The sequence below is a fragment of the Nanorana parkeri genome, unplaced genomic scaffold (assembly GCF_000935625.1).
Source record: "Nanorana parkeri isolate BGI_ZX_2015 unplaced genomic scaffold, ASM93562v1 scaffold2291, whole genome shotgun sequence".
Taxonomy (NCBI): Eukaryota; Metazoa; Chordata; class Amphibia; order Anura; family Dicroglossidae; genus Nanorana; species Nanorana parkeri.
The window spans coordinates 120,790-144,236 of record NW_017308559.1 but is presented as its reverse complement, the minus strand read 5'-3'; the positions used below and the strand labels follow the sequence as shown (position 1 = coordinate 144,236).

The 23,447-nt window shown below is 42.1% G+C and overlaps 1 protein-coding gene across 1 annotated transcript in view; it reads right to left on the bottom strand.

Annotated features, from left to right (window-relative positions):
* Positions 1-865: 865 nt before the first annotated feature.
* The window catches only part of CEBPZ (CCAAT/enhancer binding protein zeta), a 136,627-nt gene continuing 114,045 nt past the window's right edge, over positions 866-23,447 (bottom strand). Inside the window, exons 12-15 of the mRNA XM_018573239.1 lie at positions 15,142-15,326; positions 14,623-14,684; positions 6,522-6,603; positions 866-990 (exon numbers count right to left, since the gene is read on the bottom strand). Of these exons, the coding sequence (XP_018428741.1) occupies positions 866-990; positions 6,522-6,603; positions 14,623-14,684; positions 15,142-15,326 (454 nt within the window). The remainder of the gene's footprint in view (positions 991-6,521; positions 6,604-14,622; positions 14,685-15,141; positions 15,327-23,447) is intronic.

Below are 23,447 nucleotides of genomic sequence, written 5' to 3'. Positions count from 1 at the left end.
TTAAAATATAAAAAAAATATAAAAAAGGTTTAGGAAAAAAATTATTTTCGGTTTCGGCCTGACATTTTTTCTCTGGTAAGTGTACCTGTGAGCACAAGCACGTCTCTGCTTTCTTGAGTGATTTCACATGGAGGTGTTTTTGAGGATCAATAGACACCAATAAAATATAGAGGATATACATTGCAATATATTATCTGAAGAGACCTCTATTGCTTTCACTAAAGGGACTGCTTTTTTTCTGGATTTCATTTATTCCATATTTTTGATGGTATGCATGTTATTTTGAATGTGGGGAGGATTTAGTAAGTGCACTTGAAGTTTTCTTTTACATTTCTATCACAGTGGCAAAAGTGCACATGTGCATTTGGGTTGATTTAGTCCAATTAACATACAATATATTTTTGACCGTGGAAAGAAATCAAGAGTTCACACAAATCCATGTAAGAGACCTGTACAGAGGAATCAAAGATGCTGTCATTGCGGTTTTCTCTGGAAACAAAAAACACTTTCTGTAGTCATGATAGTTCAATTGACTTGCTCCCTTTGGAATCGCTGATCTATAGGCAGACTAGAAATTCTGACTTCATTCAGCTCTGAATAACGGTTTTGACTTAGTAACTATAAATCAGATATGAAATCGGAGGTAGTGAGGCAACCTGCATTTCCAGATTGTGGTCAGCAAGGGTAGCAGCTGCCTCTGAATTGCTCTCATTACAGGTTTAGTTTAATATGTCACATTAAAACATGTTTATAGAAAACTGCATACATTTTAGATAAGATTTAATTTATTAAATCAATACTAAACACAAAATGTAAAAAATATAAGGTAAAAGAAAATGCAGAAATATAAATTACAAAATTGCATTTATTTTCTCCCTTTCTTTTGTAGCTTCGTTCGGTTGAATTTTCTTTTCTTCTTGATGATACTTCTAGCATCTCTGCTGTGAACCCAATTGTCTCTTTCGGCTTCCCATTTCAGTTGCTTGATGCCTAGTGAAATAAAATAAATTAGCAGTGTGAATTTACCCTAAGTATTAATTTCAGAATTGCAGTATTAAAGCCAAAATTTACATGTGTAAAGACCAAAATAGGATTTTTGTACTTACAGTAAAAAATACTTCTTGTAGTTCATTGAGGCACACAGAATCTAAGAGGTTCTTGGGCTATACTGCTGCCTACAGGAGGATTTGGACACTGAAAAAACTGTGGCCAGTCAGGTAGAGCCCCTCCTAGCATGCCTCAGTTTTTAAAAGCAGTACCAAGAGCATGAACATAGACATGGAGGGGCGGGGAATATGTCCTTCAATGAACTACAAGAAATTGATTTTATGGTAAGTACAAATATGCCATTTTCCCATTTTAGCATTCATTGAAGGACAGATAATTTCAGAAACTGTTGGGATATCCAAAAGCAGTCCAACTGTAGGGTGGGCAACAGCAACAAAACATTAACAGGCTGACAAAACAACAGTTCTTTAAAGCATAAAACTGCTAGTTCAGGCACGCGCCTCACAGAGGCAAAATCCTTAATAGGCTCAAAAAGTAAGATAACCAAATTCAGATTCCATAGAATCAGTGGGGATCATACAAGGGAAGCCAAATGAAAGATATCCTCTACAAAAGTCTTAGAGGATAAATAGACCCCTGATATTTCCCTTTTATAAGAGAAAAAGAGAATGAGGACACAAGTCCTCAATCTCTTTTTCTGCAGCTGTTCTGAATGAGTAGAAAGCACTCAGTACAGAGCCTTCCTATTCATTCACAAACTGGGGATTGTAAATATTTACTATTAACCAGTTATGAATGGACAGAAGCCTCTATAGTGAACTGCTTCTATCCTTTCAGATACTCATGAATGAACAGGAAGTGATGTAAAGCACTTCCTGTTCATAACTAAGGACACATACTATGTCCCAGTTGTTTACAAACATTGCAGTGATCAGCGATCACACAGAAGGATCAGTAAATATTACACATTTACCGATCCTCTGCTCTCCATTATGAGCTGCTCGGCCACGCACAGAACCACTCTCCATCCTGAATTTTGACAGCGGCTGTGCTCTCCCCTCAGTGCTCGGCATCCTGAATTTGACAGATCCCTCTTCCGCCCCTCCACCCCGAGCAGAAACAGATCCGAGCATGGAGCGGCTCTGGGCGGGGAGAAAGCAGGAGAAGTTGTCAATTGCAGGTGGCCGGGGGGCGTGGCCAGGATGTGAAGCGGCGCAGACGAGATCTAGGCAGCTCCGCTGCTAATCTCTGGTTCTTTTCTCTGACCGAGCGCACAATCCTACTCACCGGGGCTCTGGTGAGCGTGCTGTTCTTCGTGGCATGCCGTCTAGGTCTGGGAAATGGGCTGATACTCCGAGACGGGGGCGGAGGAACTTGCACCGTGCAGCCTCGTACCTGTCGGTCGACATCTTGCCCTCCTTGCCTGCGAGTGCTCCTGCTCTGTGCACACGATGGAGGGAGGAGCTGATGACGCTGCGGATGTCTCAACAGATCCTTCTGCCCTGCCACCGAGCTCAGGTACAGCATAGACCGGGACTCAGGCAATACTTGAAGCCATAGAGGGCTGCAAGGCCATGCTCATGGCCAAAATTGATCACCTGGCTGTGGAATGCACCCTGATTAGACACGACTTAGATAAGATCAGGGGCAGGCTCTCGCAGGCGGAGACCCGGGTTCAAAAACTACAACGCATGGTCTGGCTCCTGGCCGCAAAAGTAGAGTATTCTGAAAATAGGATGCGGAGAACAATGTGCGCATTTGTTGGCCTGCCTGAAGGGGCAGAGGGCCCCCAGCCGGCTCCCTTTGCTGAAGCTCTCTTCAAGACCATACTTGCCCTGGATGAGTTGCCTCCGACGTTCGTCGTGGAACGGGCACATAGGGTTCCTACTGGCAGGTCGGTCCCAGGAGCGCCCCCGCGTCCATTCCTGGTTCGTCTCCTAAATTACCGAGACTGTGATAAGAGTGTTGGCTGCTGCCAGAAAGATTCTTGATCCTCGCCACGAAAATGCTTCAATTCGCCTCTTCCCTGACTTCTCGGCTGAGATACAGAAACAGAGGAGATCCTTTGTGGAAGTGCGACGTACTCTTCAGGAGAAGGGCATGTTGTACCCCAGCAAGCTCAGAGTGCCCCATTCAGGCACGTTCGATCCCTCGACCTTGGCGAATGAGTGGCTGGATTCGCTGGGATGAGATGCTTCCCTCAGCGCAATATTACCCTGTCCGCCAGGTCTGCCTTAATGTTACCTAAAAAGGCGACAGTTGTTCTTGGGTTTCTCCGTTTGTTTTATTGTTATTTTTGAATTTGGCCTTTTTCTCCTGTCATTTTTGATGAATATCTCCTAGATATCTCACCCGTGCATGCTGCCTTTTCCCATTACGACCTGCTCACTATTCTATATGCAAGTACTGTAACACGTTCGGCAGTATACATTGGCCCTGCGGTGACTCCATTGTTTTTTGGTGCTCTTAGTCCTCGTCTGGACGTCATCCATCCCATCATTTGCAGCATTCCCTAGATCTTTGGAATTGTACTTTTCATATTTTTGTTTTTAATTTTTCTGTTGGTCTGCGCTTTTTTTTCCTTCCTCAAGTGCACTTTTTGTATGCACACCATTGTTCTGGTGGTGCGTTCCTGACTGATATTTTTGGGGGTTTTGGGCTTAGACTTCCTAAGGTATTATAAATGTCTTGTTTTTTAAGTTTCCTTGGTAAGTGGGGGGGTTGTTTTCATGTTTGGGCCTGGGGTGTTGTGTGTCGCCCTGAATTCCACATACAGTTAGTACTGGAGCTATACCCTGTTACACTTAGGATACTGTATTATGGGTTTGGATAATATAACAGTGGTCTCCTGGAATGTACGGGGTCTAAATAATAAGTTAAAGAGGTAATTGGAGGTCATAACTATTTGAAACAAATCCAACCACATTGTTTTATTGCAGGAAACTCATTTAGAGGGGGGTAGAGTGTTGGCCCTGATGCACACCTGGATGCATCGGGCGGTGCATGCCACCTACTACCGGGGCGTATCGGTGCTGAAGTCTCTTCCTTGCACTATATTGCATACTGTTATTGACCCTGGCGGCAGATTTGTCATTGCGGTTTTGTATGTACAAACCACTAAGCTAGCAGTGGTAAATGTGTATGTACCTGGTACTGATCTGCAGTCCTGGGCTGAAACAGCCCTGGTTGAGGAGATATGGAGTTGAAAGCATCCTGGTGTGCGTGCATACTCGCATATCTCCCATATTCATGGCTCCTCGCCTCGGCTGGACATGGCATTTGGCAATCTACCTATGCTCGGTCTGGTGTCTAGTGCCTCATATCTCCCAGGGGGTCTGTCGGATCATGGGGGGAAACTAGGAGTTGGCAAATGTCCAATTGTTTCAGCAGGGGGACAAGAATGGCAAGCTTCTGGCTATGTTGGTAGTGGAACAGAGGTCTCAAACAAACATCAGCTGCATTCTGACCAATAGTGGGGCTAGAGTTACGGACCCCTCTTTGATTCTGCAGGAATTCCGGGAATACTACAAATCCCTCTATTCTTGGATGCCTGTATATGAATTGAGCTCTTTGGGAAACTTGTTGGGTGGGCTTCCACTACCGGTGTTGGAAAGCTCAGACCAAGAATTTTTGGAGGCACCCATAACAGAGCAGGAGGTGCGGACAGCAATAGCATCCTTTCCTAATGAAAAGGCTCCTGGGCCGGATGGCTTTCCGGCAGAGTGGTACAAAAGTTTATGCTGATTCACTTGCCTCCAGGCTCAGGAATCTATATCTCAGTTGTCTGGAATTGGGGGCTCTCCCCGACTCATTTAAGGAGGCTCATGTTGTTCTGCTCCCTAAGTCTGGTAAGGATCCCCTCTTATGCTCCTTGTACAGACCCTTTGCCTTGTTAAACATGGATTTAAAATTGCTCACAAAAGTGCTAGCGACCCGTCTCTCCAGAGTCATTGGTTCCTTGGTGGATACTGACCAAACAGGGTTTATCCCTGGCAAATCCACAGAAACGAACTTACGCAGGTTGTTTACAAATCTACAGCTTGCTCATGATAATGTGGGCTCCAGGGCCTTAGTCTCGTTGGATGCGGCCAAGGCCTTTTACTCTTTTGATTGGGGTTATATGTGGGAAGTGCTCAGTGGTTTTGGTCCACAATTTAGGAGATGGGTTTAGTATTCTTTATGATTCACCTAGGGCTATCCTTAAAATTGGCTTTCTACCGTCAGAACCTTTTGTGATTGAGAGGGGCACTCGTCAGGGCTGCCCTTTGTCTCCTGGCCTGTTCGCACTGGTGGTAAACCACTGGCAGTGGCACTGAGGTCCTCACAGGTGATAACTGGTTTTAAGATTAAGGGTATAGAGGAGCGTTTAGCCTTATATACGGATTACCTTATTTTAGTTCTAGCGGATGCTGGACCGTCGCTTCAGGAGGCTCAGCGTATCTTGGATTCGTTCGAAGTGTGCTCGGGGTTAACGGTAAACTGGTCTAGGTCCCATATTCTGCCCCTAGATCCCCAGACTAGACTATTGGCCGATTCTTATCTAACCTTACAATGGGTGGACACAATTACTTACCTGGGTGTTAAGATTACTAGATCGGTGGGGGATTTCTACTCCCTGAACCGTCTCCCTTTACTTGCTATGCTTAAATCACGTCTGGAGTCCTGGAGACACCTTCCCCTGTCCCTCATTGGCAAAGTAAATTTCATTAAAATTAAACTTTTACCCGTTTTTCTATATTTCCTCAGAAATTCTCCGGTGTGGGTGCCTCAATTTTTTTTCCGTAAAATAAATGCCTTAGTTAGCTCTTTTTTGTGGAACTCCAAAGTCCACCGTATTAAACTTGCTACGTTCTTCTTTTAAAACGACAACAAAGCCACCTTTAGATATGTTTTGTAATGACAATCTTCGAACAGATATTAGATAATTGCAGAAATTTTATTCTTTGCCTAGCTTATTTTTCTCACCATCCTTCTCACAGTGGCCATTTTTACTAAGGCAGATTAATCCATTTTGCTTTACTTCCTGGAACTCTGGCACATGTGGCCTAAAATGTCTTTCTCTGAGATCTTGCAAGATTATGCATTTTACAGATGAGAATATTGCAGCAATGCACTGTCGATGTACCCTTCCCAGGAGGCATCGCTTAGGCATGGGCTACATCACTAATGCCTAAGAGGACCAGGAAGTGGAAAAACAGTAATGGCAAGTAAAAGCAAATTACGTTTATTTAAATAATGCATGTAATATGATTTCATATAACCACACAGAGCTGCACACAGATGTGATTTCTTCGTGAAATGGGGTAAAGGTCCACTTTAAGTCTAAAATGATCCTGCTGTATCATTAATATGTCTTGTGTAGAGAACAAAATACTCTTAAATCAACTATACCATGGGACAGGGGAATACTGGAAAGTTTGATAGGGCTGGACATTTTCTACTTTCTGTACAAAGAGATAGGCATTTTTACCTATGGGTATCATCATATAAGTTGAACTGGAAAACATACTTACTTGCATTTTCCTTATTAGACATGGCATTGATGCCAATGTTGTCAAACTTTGAACTAGTGTTGTCATCCAGGATATCACCAAACTAAAAAAAAAAAAAAAGCATAAAACAATTAGATAAGAAATATATGTGACTGAACAAGACTAACAGAATTATGTATTATATATCTTTTAATTTCACTTTGAGTACAGGACCTACAATTTGCTTACAAAATCCAATCATACACCTCCTGTATCATGTTACTGAATGTCAATGTGCGGTCTCTGCTTTCATGTCCTCTCACTTAAACCGAATATAAATAACATTTATATGCCTCCTTGCTATCCTTCACCACCAGAAACAATAGGCTCTGTTGAAAATACTCCAATAACCTCACTGTCTTAACCTAGTTACCCATGCATGCTTTTGACTCCATTCCCTTATTTGAACCCCCACTTCTGTCATCTACATTTTAAAAGAAAAGATTGGGGTTTAATGAGATGTCAGTCATTCCAAGTAAAATCAAAGAAAAATGTATTAGTACATATGATATCATGATATCAATACATGATATTGATACATGATATCAATATAAAAAATATCTTAATCCTAAAAGGCATAATTCCCCCATATTGACCTGCATACGCAGCCAGAGAATAAATAACTATTCTTCATATATTAATATCCAGTTATATCCTTGGGATTTTCACAATCATCTCATATAGTAGTATTCTGGCCAACTTGTGTATCAGGCAAAGATCCAAACGCGTCTCGCATGTTCCCTTCCTCAGGGGAATGGAGGCAACCAATCAGGACAACCCGTGTCCAGGAGGGAGACTGCGGACATTCTCAAGAAGGGAGAGGGAGGTCAACACCTCCAATCAAACTCCCATCCCACCCCTGTCAGAGACACCGGAACCAGAGAAGGAGAGGACATCAGCAGATCCAAATCCACTTATCACTTCTTCAAAACGCCTCTAATATCCACTGAAGATAAGGGACACGAGGTATATAAATTTTTTTTTTCAGACCCAGATTCGCCACATATCCTCCTGTCTGGCCGTTTGTGTGTGGAAGCGCACATAAACATAATACCTTTTTTTTTTAAAGTATAAAAGATTGCCTTCTTTTACTACAATTCCTGTTATAGAAATTAATATCCGCTTCCTGCGCATAGAAATCCGCTGCGCTCAGCAAGGAAACACAGACACGTCCTGTTATTACGTTGGATCCTCAGTCTCTATCCTCCTGAATAGCGTCAGATCCTTTTATTTATAGGGGTAACAGCAGGAAGTGATGTCTCCAACAACCACCACTTCATCTACATTAGAGTCAGCCAACGAAACACATGTATACATCTGAATAGACAATAGAAAAGGGGAGTGTATGCTCATGCATGTGAAGCACCGTGCACAGCTTTCAGCTGCCAGTTCATGTTTCACGTGCACATTTGTTAACAATGGACAACCATGTGCAATGGATTTCCCGCCAAAACACTTACACAAAGGAGTAAGCATGTTTGACTGTGGACGCTGCCTTAACCAGACCTGCACACATAAAGTAGTGAACTTTATCACTACGGTTTTCATGAATGCGAGCTTATCTGCAGGGACAATGGCATATTATTTCCAGCACTTTGATCAGACGCACCAAAAAGATACGAACGCATGTTTCTTTCATAAAGGCAGATATGTATCTGAAAAACGATACAGAGTTCTCAAAACAAATAGATCCACGCCAAGCTCATAAAGCCGCACATTGCGCAGGGTCCCTTGCCGTCGTCCATACACTCGCTAAGAGAACGCCGCTCCGCAATGCACATCAATCTCCCCCGGCCAACACCCCAGTGCATAGCACATGGACCATTCGCCGGCGGAGACCCCTGCGCACAGCAGCCGCGTCTCCACATCCACAGGAAGATATCTACTCCAATGGTTTACCCTCAGTGCTGATTAATTCCGGGCCATGCTCCAATAGAATAAAATAATGAGTGTGCAGCGCTGTAGGTGTTTTATGTGTTGCAACCCCCTGAGGACGTCGACTGTGACGAAACGAGTCGGGGCGGGCCTATTCCATGTGATACCACGATCAGGAAGTACATGCTTGGCGGACGCTGGATTTGGTGCTGTGTTTGACCGGCCGGTTTTTGCTGTTTTAAACTGAGTTTTCTATGTTTTTTTAAATAAACGTGTATATTTGCCACACCATGAGGAGTTTTTCTTTTATGATCCCACAAATGCTCGAGTGACGGGATACTACCGGATAGAATACCTTAAATGTGGACGCATAGAATCATCTACACTGTCTATTTTCCACAAACAGTGGGGTGAGTGCGCACCCCAGAGGGGGATTCGTGGACACTTGCACAGCGGTGTTGAAATATTTCTGTCTGGGCTTCATTTTTTTCTACTTTGGATTTTTCCCATTATCATCACAATTGAACTTTATTTTGATGAACTTTATTTTGATGAACTTTATTTTGATGAATTATCACTGACTATTGTATAGAATTTGATTAAGTTGGCTGTTATATAGCTACACAGCGGATTTTATGAGGCACTTGGTTCCTTTTAATAATTAAGGATATTGCTATGTGAAGACACTAGGATCACCCAATATTGTTTGTAATTTTATTTGTTTAAACACGTTTTCATATTTATATATCCCTGAAAAAGGGATTACACTTTACCCATTGTAGGGATTTTAGCACGTTAATAGATGTGTAACACATAAAACACCTACAGCGCTGCACACTCATTATTTCATTGTTGTTAAAAACTATAGCGCAGCAGCTTTAACACTTAACCCTTCCATAAGCGCTGATTTCACATTTTTCACTCATGCTCCAATAGAGCATAGCCCGGCAAACCTGACACTGAGAGACATAGTGACAATATTCACATATACAATATACTAAAAACACATCCTAATAAAATTTCCACAACATTCCTTATAAAGGGCATGTCACCTAGCTGAACAACATATACAAAACAAATCATCTGTCTCTGATGTACTAGCTCCTGCTAGTTTGCTGATCCTAAAAAAATAGGTTTCTCCAAAAAAATATGTTTTCCTTTTTTAGCAAAACGCTATTGCTGAAACAATACATTGCTGAAATAATTACAAGCTTACCCCTAAGGGCTTGTTCACATTATGTCCGGATCATTTTCAGACCAGTTTGTTCCCAGGACAAAAAAAGCATTCCAATGTAGTTCTATGGTATTTCTGGGCTATGTGCTCACCAGTGCAGTCCGTTCCAGACCAGACAAAAAAAGATACTGCTGGTCTGATTTTCTCTGGTCTGGAATGCACTGGAACACATCACAAATGCATACAAATGCACTAGGCTGCAACTGAAAGCCCATTTTAAGCTTAAAAAACCCAAAACACCCCGGAACGTGGCAAAAATCGCACTGCACTGTGTCTGCAGATCTGCTCCAGACATGTTAACATAGCCTTAATTCTGAAATGTATCAAAAGAAAACAAGACAGAAAAATAACATTTATGTGCTTACTTTAAATCTGTTTCTTGGAGTTCATTAAAGTACATGGGATTCAGTTATTCTGAGACAATTAGGTTATGCTGTTGCCTTGGACAGTGGCAAACAAAAAAATCAGTTGGCCAGCCAGATATCACCCCATGCTAGAGTTTTTGCAGAAAAGCAGTACCCCTAAGACTGGTTGGACCAGTGTCCCTTAACTCCAAGAAAGAAACGGATTTTACATTAAAAACAAAAAAAGTTTTCTCTCTTGTTCATTAAGGGACAAAATATAGAATTATTCTGACAATTGGGTCATCCAAAACCAGTCCAATTGAGGGGTGGTCAACAGCAACAACACACTAACAGACCCCCAAAAAACAAACCGTAAAATCAGACAGCCTGCAGCTTAAAGCACTGCCCAGAAGGATCTTTCGCCCAAAGCCGACGGTAGATGAGGTACCTGAATATCTACCTGGAAGACAATGTGAAGACAAGATGGCAGCATTGCAAATCTGTGAAACAATTGTCTGATGTTGAAACGCCTAAGAAGCACTCACAAACATAGTAGTGTGTGTGCTTTTACAGGAAAGGGTGGAGCCTAGTTCATAAGTTTAAATGATAGTCTGAGCCAAGAAATGGTGGTGTGAGATGCTGGTTTCCCTTTATGAGTGCCATCAGAAATTATAAAAAGAGAATGTATTTTTAATGTCAGCAGTGGCTAACGAGTAAACTTGCAAGGCACAAACTATATCCAAGCAGTAAAGAGAAATTTTCTTATAGCGTACTGAACTTGGGAAAGATTAAGGCATAGAGCTGCTATACTACCTTATCCTTGTGTAAGACCAAGGAATCTTTACAGTATGAGGTCGCCAGCTCAAACATGCCTCACAGAGGTGCTGGCAACAAGGAAGGCAAACTTGTGAGCGAGAGAAAAATGAGGAATATCCCTAATGGGTCCAAAAAGCTTTGAAGTGCTGGCAGAACCAGATTCAAATCCTGCCAAGTCACAGGAGGGGCCACATGACAAGCAACCTGCAAAATAACATTGACTAATTAATGCGAGGCTGGTAGTCTTTGCAATAGGATTATAAGGGGTGAGATTTGTCCCTTGATCGTACTCTGGGCCTAATGCTGATACAGACCTGATCTTTAAAAAGGCCAGGACTCGCCCCACGGAGCATTTGCTAGGGGAAAATTCTTCTTTCCTTGCGTCTAACATTGCCAGCCTTCCAGGTGCAATGTTAGACTTTATTGGAGGTTACAGAGTGGGAATTATGATTCCGAGAGACTCCTGCCATTTGTTACCTTATGAGGTTTATGTCAAATATCCATGAACATATGCATAAAGCTTTTGTACTTAAACATATTCTATGTTGGGTGACTGAATGGAGAAAGGAAAAAAAAAAGTGTTTTTACTGTCCTGAGGTTGAATACATGGGAATTTTGAATGTAATTATGGATTTGTCCAGGCACAGCCTGATAACTGTAAATGGTCAAGACAAGAGACAATAAGATCAAACACCTCAGAGCCAAGATCTTTTATTTTCACAATACTGTAGATGAATACTCTCTTTTGTCTCTGGCCAAGAGCTTGAAAGGATCCTTGTAGGTAGATAAACAATTAGATTGCCCACCCTTGTTTAGATGCAACCATGACTTTGGGTTAACCTCTGGACACCTGCGCATTTGTAATTTTCCCTCCAGTCTGGGTACAGTAAGATCGTTAAAGATCTATCAAAATCTTTTGTGTTTCATAGTTAAATAGATTGTTGTTTCACTGTATTTAAGTCTTAATACTATTTACCAATACATTTCTGTTATTGTGTTGAGCTAAAAAATCTCATGGTTGAATCCTCATAGGTGTGAACGCTTATATAGCGGATCATAACTAGTAATTTGGGTAACATAATCAAGACCTGGACTTCAACAGCCATGCAGTTAAAGCCAGCATCCATGAAGCAGGGTGGCAAACCAGTCCTTGAGATAGAAGATCCTGTCGATCTGGAAGAGCCATGCAGGGTGTGTCTGATCAAATCAGTGTACTATATCTAACTGGGCCAGCTTTGAAAATCTTTGGGATACCCTCCATCTCAATCCTGAGGAAGATCAGAAAAGAATTTTAGAGTGGAAAAAGGTGTATATCAGGCTGTACTGATCCCTTGGAGCGTGCAGATCAGAGGATCTCTGAATCTGGAAATAAACCTGTCTAGCTTGGAGGCCAGAAGGTCCACGTGTGGTGCCCCCCACTTGTGCCTCAAGTCCTTAAAGACTTCCAAATATAGGGACCATTCTCCTGGCTGCCTACTGAGGGAATCTGTTTGCCAAGTGTTCACTCCCGAGATATAAACGACAAAGGCCGTAACGTGAAGTCCTGGCCAGGCTAGAATGCTTTTTTTTCGTCTTTAGTCACAGCAATGCTTCATGTTCCTCCCTGAGTGTTGATGTGCACCATCACAGTGGCATTGTCCATTTGAATTCTGTTAGTGTGACCCTCTAGTTGGGATGTCCAGCATTGTAGGATCACTTGGGAAATCCAGAATGGTGATTTAGAAATGAGATTCCTCTGGTGACCAAGGCCCCTGCACTGACAAGGAGTCGAGGACTCCTTGTCCAGCCATTCAGACTGACATCTATTGCGATGATCTGCTATGACAATGGAAGGAAGGATTCCCCCAACTGCAGAGCTGGACTCTTCAGTGTGAGACTGACTGTTCCATGACAACAGAATGTTGCGAGGAGGCTACCTTTAGGCCCAGGACTCTCATGCAGAATTGCAGAACTGGACAAATCCTGGTCTGTAGAGTCTGAATCTGGGAGCAGAGTGTCAGAAGGTTTTCTTGGGGAAGTAAAACTGGCCTGAGCTATGTCTAGACTGAGTCTCAGATAAACCAAAATTATGAGTTGGTTTCAGTGCCGCTGTAAGATTCAAGATCCAACCAAACCTCTTTAAGGTCTGCACTTTCTGCATTAAAATGCTTGCCAGTATTTGACATGACAACAGAAGATAGCTCAACAATTCCACAATGTGGATGCCCTAGGAATGTAGCAAGGGTAGCACCTTTGCGAAAACCCAGTGTGCGGAAGACAGACCAAATGTAAGGGCTACAAACTGGTACTGTTCTGTACTCGGAGGTAGTGTTGGTGCGCTTGGAGGGGACATGCAATTAAGCATCCTTGATGTCTACAGCTGCTAGAAAGTTTCACGAGGTGGAGGGATGATATGATAGAGCTGGGAGGTTTCCATGCAATACTTTTGGATTCAAAGACATTCAAGGTCATTAGATCCAAGACAGGGCAAATTTCCCCTTTTGATTTTGAAACAGGGAAAGGGCTGGAGTAAAACCACTGAAACCTTTCTGCCATTGGAACAATGGCAAGAACACCTTGGATCAAAAGATCTGCCAAAGCAGCATGGAGGTCTGCAAGCCCGTGCAAATACACAGGAAGTTTGGGCAACATGAAGCAGTGCAGAGGTAGATAAGTAAATTCTAGCTTGTAGGCACTAACCACATCTCTTACCCAGACATTTGAGATACTTGCTAACCAGATTGGACCTAGAGATAGCTCTGCAGCTAACAGTACACAAGTGACTGTTCACACCACAAGCAGAGTTTAGTTCCCAAAGATGACATTCCAGATCATCTTAACCCTTGTTTGCAAATAATAAAATTAAATATTCTTACCATCAGCAAGAATGAGTCCTTACATTTAAAGAGCACTTAGTGGGCATCCACTCACCTGCTGCCCGCCACGTCCCTCACCTTGTTGTGTCACTGCCGCATCACCAGCCGTTCCATTAAAGTGAATGGGACTGTCGGTGAGTGAACAGCGGGTCAGAGGAGGAGCCACTGCGGGACAGAGATGACAGTGGCTCTTTAAAAATTATGATTTAGATCGAGTTGATTTAAATCAAGCCTTTTTACTAATGATTTAAATCATGATTTAAATCGTGATTTAAGTCGACTTGATTTAAATCAAATCCACCCTGTCACAAAGTGAATCTTTAGAGAATGGGTCAATCCAGAGGCTTTTCTGCAACTCTGACCTGGAGAATGCTCTGTGATTAACACAGAGCACAAAGGTCTGGAAAGCACCACAAGTAGAGCCCACTGCCCAAGGGACACATTCCAGACAGGCCCAGCAATCATTGATCTAATGTTATCTGGGTATGGCCTTCAAGGCATTACTAAGGATAAACCAATCTGCATTACTGCATAAAAGGCTGAGCTTAGCAGCCTGTAGATGAAGTGTTGATTGGCGTATAAAAGATCTGTAGAAAATCAATAAAATTACTAATAAAAATGGTACAGCTTTTCTCAGCAAAGAAAAGATGTCCACCTACCTAGGACACCAACAATAAACTGAAACGTGCTAAGAGTGGGAGGAGATATACCTGGCTGGCAAACAGCTTTTAGCTTGGCACTGTTCAGTTCCTCCTGAAGGTGGCAGTATAGCCCAAATGTCTCAGAATAACTAAATTCGGTGACCCTTAATAAATGTGAAAGAAAATGGTCCACCTTACATGGCAAATGCAAAGCAAATCCATTTTTTCCCCACTATTCAAAAATAAAACTATTGTTCTATTCTAGCAAGTTAGATAAAAACTTGTAAAATGTGTGAAATCTGTGAATTACAAAAATACCTCTTCGGCAGCAGAAAACATGTCGTCTTCTTTTAAACGCCTCTTCTTTCCCTTTTTTAATTCTGAGAAAGGAGAAATAAAACAGTTTTCTTAAAAATTTTTAAAGAAATATTATGAGGATCAGAATGGGTACATTACAAAATTAACTGTTTATCTTATGTTAAAATATATTACCAGTCACTATAAATCCCAACTAGGAAAATTATATTCTGTGTATTAAAGGATATATCCCTCCAGGTTTATAGTGGGTAACAACCATCTCAATGCAGGCAGAATCTGGAGACAACAAACGTGCAACTGCAAGGTAATCTATCTGTCCAAGCAATGAGGCAGATACAAACAATATTATCTGGAAACAAGGCTAATAGGCTGCACACTTAAGAAATCTGCATGAGTGCTTTTTTTTTAAACAGAGACCATTTTTTACATAATGGCTGTTTCATCACATACCTCAACTTTTGAAAACATTAATGCAGTTATCATATTTTGAAAACATTAATGCATTATCATATGGGTTACCTAGTTCCTCCTCAGCTGTTTCAGATGTGTTCATAAAAACTCCTCCAGTTCCATCATTTTCAAACTCTTCCTCACACATACTAGCCAGAGAAATGTCATCGTCCTCATCATCAATGTCCCAGTCAGAAACAGAGTCCTCTTCCCCCAATTCTTTCTTAGCCACTTTTCCCCCTGGTTTTAGGCTCCTAGAAGGCAAACAGAAATATGCAAAATAGCCCCAATAAAGGCCATATAAAAGCAAAAGAAGTGAAATTAAAAGTTTAATTTGATAAGGAACTCACATGTTATCCAGTTCCCTAACTGACAATACTGTCCACTAAAAATAGCAACTGTGCTTAAAGTTTCCTTTCTTAATACATTTTTTTAAAGCCCTGTATGAAACACTGCATGCTTACCATTTTCACTAAAGGTCTAGACTCCTTTTTAACCTTCTTGTTGGAAAAAAAAAACCTTCCGATTACAGAGCTCATTAGGTGAAGCTCAGATTACACAAACAGCTGATTCAGAGAAGGTGTTAATTCTTCCTTCGTCTACATTTGCACATATTCTGTATGTCTTAGTAGAGGGTTCAAAATTTCAAGTCCTGAGCTACTAGCCAGGCCTTAAGAGTTACTAGCCACGAGTTGCCCCACCTAACCCTTAACCATGCCCGGCCTTAACTCCGCCCCTTAACACACCCTCTTAAATAATCTTATGATAATACTTCTTATGATAGTTGCCGCTTGTAAACGGCAGATTAGGGATTCCTGCTGCAGGAAAACGCAAGTGACACAGGAATCGCTAATCACACCTGAAATATACTGTAGGTGTGAATGGGGCCTAATATACGCATACACTAAAGGTGTCCATACACCTGCCGATTAGCGTACGATAATCGCGCAACACAACTATCTGTGATGTCATTGTACTATTTCTATGCATTCTCAAGCTGTTTTTAAAGTCTGCTTATCTGTGATGTTTTAAGTGATAGCTAATTTAGATGCTTGCTTCATGTATGTCAAACCATAAATTTTGTTCCAGTTTATAACCCTCTACCCCCTTATCTGTACTTCAAGTAACCCCCTGCCTTTCTCTTTTTTGTTTTTTCTAAAGTTTGCACCTTGGCTAACAGATAGAGTATTTAAGCAACCAAAACCCCATCTACAACTCTCTGCAGAACATTGCTCCCACCCCATGGTTCAGTTTACCTTTATAGAGATACATCAGCACTTGACTTAAGGATAATTCAGCTGCCCAGCAGCTGTTATTCATTGACCATTCACCCAGATCTCAATACTATCCTCTTACTTAACCTCTTCCCTAGCTCTTTTCTTTCATTGTTGCACCCGTTTCATACCTACTACTCATCATGCACTTTACTGTCTCATACTTCCTCTGCACAGCATGCGTTCTCTACCACTGCTTCGCACAATTGTGGCTTCTCTACTTAAACTGTATTTCCTCTACCCCCCCTCTCCACCCCACAATTTATATATTTCTCCTTCTCTCCTACCCTCTCCCTATTACTGCACTCATCACCTCCTGCTCATTCTGAATACACATGCTAGGGTTACCTCCAAGACACTTGGGCATGTTCGCTCATGTAAAACTCCCTCTCATCTCACGTCCCTCACACTACTGCTTCTCCTGACTTCAGGGGATATCTCTCACAATCCGGGCCCTCTCTTTTCTAATACTCTCCCTCCAAACCAGCACTGCCTTTCCTCTGGCAGCAGCTGCAACCCACACACCCTGATTTCTATTCCCCTGCTTCCTAGAATCGGTCCTTCCTTCTCATGTGCCCTCTGGAATGCCCACTCTGTCTGTAACAAACTCACTGCTGTCCATGATCTTCTTATCTCCAATTCCTTTAACATGCTAGCTGTTACTGAAACCTGGCTTCAGGCATCCAACTCTGCCTCCCCCTGCTGCCCTCTCCCATGGTGGCCAACATTGGACGCACTCACCCAGATCCAATGGACGGAAAGGAGGTGGAGTGGGAATCCTTCTATCCCCTCAATGCACTTTTCAAGTTCTGCCTTCACCTCCGTCTCTATCCCTCTCCTCTTTTGAAACCCACTGGATTCGCCTATTCTCTCCAATTTCACTGAGGATTGCGGTTATATACCGGCCACCAGAACCAGTATCTCGCTTTCTGGATGACTTCTCTGCCTGGCTACCCTACTTTCTTTCCTCAGAAATACCCACTATCATTATTGGTGACTTTAACTTTGCTACTAACATTAACACCCCAGCTTCTGCTCAATTTCTTAACCTAACCTCTTCTTTTGATCTAACCCAATGGTCAGACACTCCTACTCACTCTGACGGTAACATACTAGATCTTGTTTTCTCCCACCTTGCCGCCTAAGTCGCCACCTAGCTGATCACAACCTTCTTGACCCCTTACAATCTGGCTTTCGCCCCCAACACTCCACTGAAACCACCCTCCTAAAACTCACTAATGACCTACTCACTGCTAAAAACAAAGGCCACTATTCCCTACTTTTGCTATTAGACCTTTCTGCTGCTTTTGACACTGTTGACCACCTGCTCCTCCTCAGAAAACTCCAGTCACTTGGACTACAAGACTCTGCTCTCTCATGGTTCTCCTCCTACCCATCTATGCGCTCCTTTAGCGCCACCTACAATTCTAAATCCTCCCCTCCTCTTCCTCTTTCTGTAGGGGTCCCCCAAGGCTCGGTCCTTGGACCGCTTCTCTTCTCCATCTACACCTCCTCCCTGGGTCAGCTGATCACCTCACATGGCTTCCAATATCATCTCTATGCCGATGACACTCAAATCTATCTTTCTACTCCACAACTCCCCTCTCGTGTCACTAATCTACTATCCGACATATCCGCCTCGATGTCGCAACACTTAAAACTCAATCTCTCAAAAACTGAGCTCTTGATATTTCCTCCTGCCCGTGCACCTTCTCCCGTCTTTTCCCTTGAGATCGTTAACACAACTATCCAGCCCTCCCCTCATGCCAAGGTCCTAGGTGTCATCCTTGACTCGGACCTCACCTTTCTTCCCCACATCCAATCACTATCCAAATCCTGCTGCCTTCACCTTAGTAACATCTCCAAAATACGCCCCTTCCTCACCAAAGAAACCGCAAAATTACTCATCCACTCCCTTGTTATACCTCGTCTTGATTATTGCAACTCCCTCCTCATTGGCCTTCCACTACACAGGCTATCCCCCCTTCAGTCTATCATGAATGCAGCTGCTAGACTCATCCACCTAACCAACCGCTCAGTGTCTGCAACCCCCCTCTGCCAATCCCTGAACTGGCTTCCAATAGCCCAAAGGATAAGGTTTACAAATCCCATTTATTTAAACAGGTGATAACATGGGTAAGATTTATCAACGATGTATTTATGATTTGGGATGGTAATGAATGCTCACTCACTGAGTTTGTGTCCTTTTTGAATGGACTGTTCTCAGGCATTGTTTTCAATCCTGTATGCTCATTGTTTGAAATTTCATTTCTTGACGTTTTGATCACTGTGACCAACAATGAACTCACTATATCGGTTTATACTAAAACCAACAGATAGGAACACGATACTACACTATAAGAGCGCCCATCCCCGACATCTCTTGGATAATCTCCCTATTTCCCAGTTGCTCTGATACCACCGTAATTTACAGATACCACTGTAAATTACAGATTGACATAATGTACAACAATTTTCTTCACAGGGGTTATCCCACTGCAGTTCTCGATGGTTCTCCAATGAAGGCCTATGAGAGATTTAAATGGTACAAGCACCCCGCGTAACACCCAAGAACGGATTCCATTTTTACAAACATTTTCAGCCTCATCCAAGACTATTCATAGAGTCTCTATTGAAAACATGAATATTCTTCAGGCCAATAGAACGCTTACACCAATTCTCAAGAATAGAGCGCTAAGCGTTTACAAACGCAGTCGATCACTCCGGGACATGCTTGTTCAGGCCAATCCCAGATTTAAATATTCCAAAAAAACTTTTTCTTTTTCCACTAAGACTGGCTACTACAAATGCCATCATTGCAACATGTGCAATGCTTTGGTTTGTGGCAACTCGTTCCCACACCCCTATAATGGAAAGAAGTATTCCATACGTGGATTTTTGACTTGTGATACTGAGTTCTGCGTGTACTTGCTTAAATGTCCCTGTGCAAGGGTTTAGGATTAACCTATTTTCTTGAGGAGAGATTACTGATACCTGTGACTCCAGTGGATATTTGATATGGTTATCCGGTGGGCCATGTTGTTGAACATGGCAGCCCCTGATTTCCCTTGTACTTTTGGTACAATTTTATTTTCCTTTTTTCACCATGCACCTCGGGTGAAAAAACCCCACCCTTATGGCCCATTACGGATGTTTAGGCAATTAAATGCTTATATTTTATGGGCCCTTCTGACTAACTATGTTCGGATTTATTAAACCCCTACCACATGTATTCACGCAGATGCATGGACTTTGTGTAACACATTGACTGAGCAATCTTTAAACACCGTAACAGTGACATGTTTGTGTATAAGGGGGCGGGGGACTTAAAAAAAAAATTTGTGTTATTTTAGATTTTTTTTTTTATTTGTGACTTTTTTTAAGCTTCTTTATTTTTTTATGCTTTAATTTTTTTTAAACTTTTTTTTTACACTTAACTTTATTGCCATCACATAGGGGGCTAAGAAACCCCCTATGTGATAGCCAATTCACATAACAGGTCCTCTTTATGGAGACATCAGGGGTCTCAAAGACCCCTAATGTCACCTAGGGACCCCCAGAGAAGCTGATTAAGCAGAGATCTGCTTCAGCAGCTTCTCACCGGCATCTGTTGCCAGAGAGAGACACTGAATGTGGAAGTGGTGCAATATACATCACTTCCTGCTTTCAGGGACCGGAAAAGAGATCAAAGGGAGATGGTGTAGCGATCTCCTTTTGATGTCCACAGACAGAGTCGCCGTGCCGGATTGGCGGCGACAGAGAGGGCGGCGCACACCCGCGCCTACTACAAGCGATTCGGCATCTCTAGAGACGCCGGATCGCTTGAATGTTAACCATCGCTGGCTGTTTACATTTTGACAGTTTCCCCACTAGTGTGAGCGCTGGGCACCATGCACGAGCGTGGGAGGGGAAGGACGTCTTAAGACGCCCTACTGCTCCTATAAGGCTCCCGTCAGGCCGTTCAGGAACAGCCAATGGACGGGAGGTGGTTAAAGAAAACCTGTACTGAAAGAAATACAATATGTGTTATTTCTGACCATACTTGTGAAAATGCTAGGTACCTGGATTAGTGAGGACCCTTTTGTTTCAATACTTTTGAGTGACTGTCAGGAAACAATTGTGCAGATGAGGAAAGTCTGAGTGAAAACTCCTGATATGCATACCTTTTCCAGATCAGTGACTCAGTCTTAAAACCAATGATCAGTATGACAGCCAGGCAACTAGCAGTTTTAGAAGGAAAGGTCAGCAACAGCAGCCCTCCCTTTTGCTCAATACAGAAGTTTTCCCAAGTTTGAAAGTGATCCACAGCTGTCCAGTGTGGAATTGCAACAGCAAGGGGAGTTGCAAAGGACTGTGTAGGAAGCATTCATTATTATTTTTCTTGACCTGGGAGGCTAAGGGAGTATCCCCAACTGTATGTGCTATTAAACCAGGTAATTTAAGTTGGAGGTGACGGTACATTTTTCCAAGCTTTGCGTATATTTTCTTTGACAGCAAAAAAATGAAATGGTATAAAACATATTGTGTGGTTGATCTGTCAATCCTGTGGATCTCCAAGGGGGACGTTTGTTGAGTAACATGTTTAAAATGACGGTGACCGTGCCTCTGAGATCTGCATCAGTTAGCCTCCGTTATCCCACTACAGTAACAGCTAAAATGGCAAACCATATAACACAAGCCGAGGGTGTCAGCTTTTATTATTAATAATAATAATGATGATAATCACTAGATGGGGACCTGATGGAGAACTCTGATTGACAGCAGCAGTGGGCGGGTGCAATAGCTAGTTTGCTATTGCAAAGTGAAATAGCCAATAGGAATGTAGCTATGCATTCCAATGCCGATTTATTAATTTTTTTCGGACTTACGGTGGCCAGGGCTCCGATGTCAGAAATAAAAAAAAAAAAACGATCGCAGCAAAAGGTTTACTCTGCTCGATCGAGCAGATTAAACCTTTCCGGGAGAGAGTGTTTATCTCCCGGGCGGCCGGGAGCCGCTATCTAATAGCGGGAGACTCCTGGCGACCCCTGGCAAATTGTCATTCGACCCACAGGTTGAGAACTGCTGCACTAGAAGATAGGTCAGCAAAAGCAGATCGTTTGGTTCTACTGTTAATTTAAAACTGAGCACTTCACTGACAAAAGCAGAGCAATGACCATGTCAGTGGGGTTCATAGGGTAGAAGCATATACACCTGTAACAAACTGTATTGCCCAACTGCAAACAAAAAAAGTAAGGTAGCTAACCTGACCATGATGTTTGGCAGGGTTGCCTGGGTCAATGACAGGTTGAACAGAGTTGCAATTAGTATTTTGTCATTTATGGTGTTCCACATGAAACACAATATTTTCTCATATAAGAGGGCAAGGTGTTTCAATTAATTTGGGTGTAGTTTGATCTGACCAGCCATATTCAAGTACTCTAATGATTTTATCATTTGCTTTTTATTATGAAATTCTGTTTAAGTGCAATATGGGCTAACCAAAAAAGATGACAAAAGACTCCCAACAATGGAGTGGTTAAAGCTTGTAAGATTGGATAGATTTCTAAAGGCTTCTTTTGATAATCTACATCAGCCCAGTACACCGGACAACAAATCTTTTCAAAGGTTTTGCTTCATGAAAACCTTTGGTGATTATGATAGCCCCCTTCAAGCTGAACACAAATATAATTTCAGAATGACTATCACATAATCCTACGAAATATTTAATTAACTTTTAATCACAATGGTAATTTATATATAATGCATAATTTCTGAATATATATTATATATAAATATATCTTTGTAGGGTCAATAAGTAGTTTATGTGCCACATAAACCAAATTCTTTCAGAGTAGCCATTCCTTTTTAATGTAAAACAAATTTTGTGCATGGGTGTCCCATACACAGATAAAACAACAGTACTTGGTATATGCAAACTGCATTCCAAGCAGCAGTGCCACTACTTTTGGATCTCCACATATATTTCAGTTGTACTTGGTGTACATAGGTTTCCTTCGTTTGTACAGCATAGCCAACAAGTATTAAAGGGTGTACATTGCTGTTGTGCAACAAGACAGTCTTGAGGTTTAATATTGATGAATCAATAAATAGACCCCTTTCTAGGGGGTCATGCTCACAATCCAAAGCTGTGAACAAACCATCAATGTCAGTACAGAAAATGACTACCTGTGCAAAGAAACTTTAAAATCATCTTGGCAGCTTCAAAATAAATTTTCATACATGATGATAGCAAACACCATCCTTGCAGTCTTGAACCCAGTAGTTCTGCTTTTGACAATCCCAAGTCTCTCACTAGGTTGTATAATTTTGAGCGTTTGTGTTATGAGGTGAGGCTTCCCAGACATACACAATTCAAAATCCAGATCATTGTCTGTATCTGGTTGGTGCATTGCAGCATCTTCATCCGTAGTCAAAGCTTCATTTATCTGGTGGCTTAAGTACTGGCAGAGTGACATCATGTGGCACTAGTCTCATCACTAAATGCAGATTGGGGTAGTCGCTTTCTTATTTTTAGAAGAGAAAATCGAAGACACTAGTCAGACAGAAGTAACAGTCCATTACGTAATCCTTCTGTTCTCGCCATATCATCGGGACAGCAAACGGCAGTGACTTCAGAGTTCCTTTGTGCCAAGCTCTCAGATCGACAGCACATCTTGCACAACAAATACGAGGAGCCCATGCCTTGTCATAACCACCAATCTTACAACCAAATTACAATCAAATTAGAGTTCATACACTTTCCTAACAAGTCCAGTCATAGTGAGTCTTTGAGACTTAAGTGTACTCGCCACAAATGTAGCAGAATGCGTCAACTGTTGTTTCGACATTGGTGAGACATTTCCGAAGTTACCAACTGTACTACAACAACAAGTCTGTAACTGGGTTAGGCCTAGTTATGTTAAAAGCTGCCTTTAGCCCTTGCAGCAACATGCACTAAGCCTGAGCATTCCAAGGCATGCCCAACCAGTGCAAGTTCCACAAATGTTATGCAACCAGCCCTGTGTGCATGCCTGGACATGTATAAGCTAAATAAAATGCAACTGAAACGAGTGAACTTAAGATGTGACAATAATATATATATATACATATATATATATA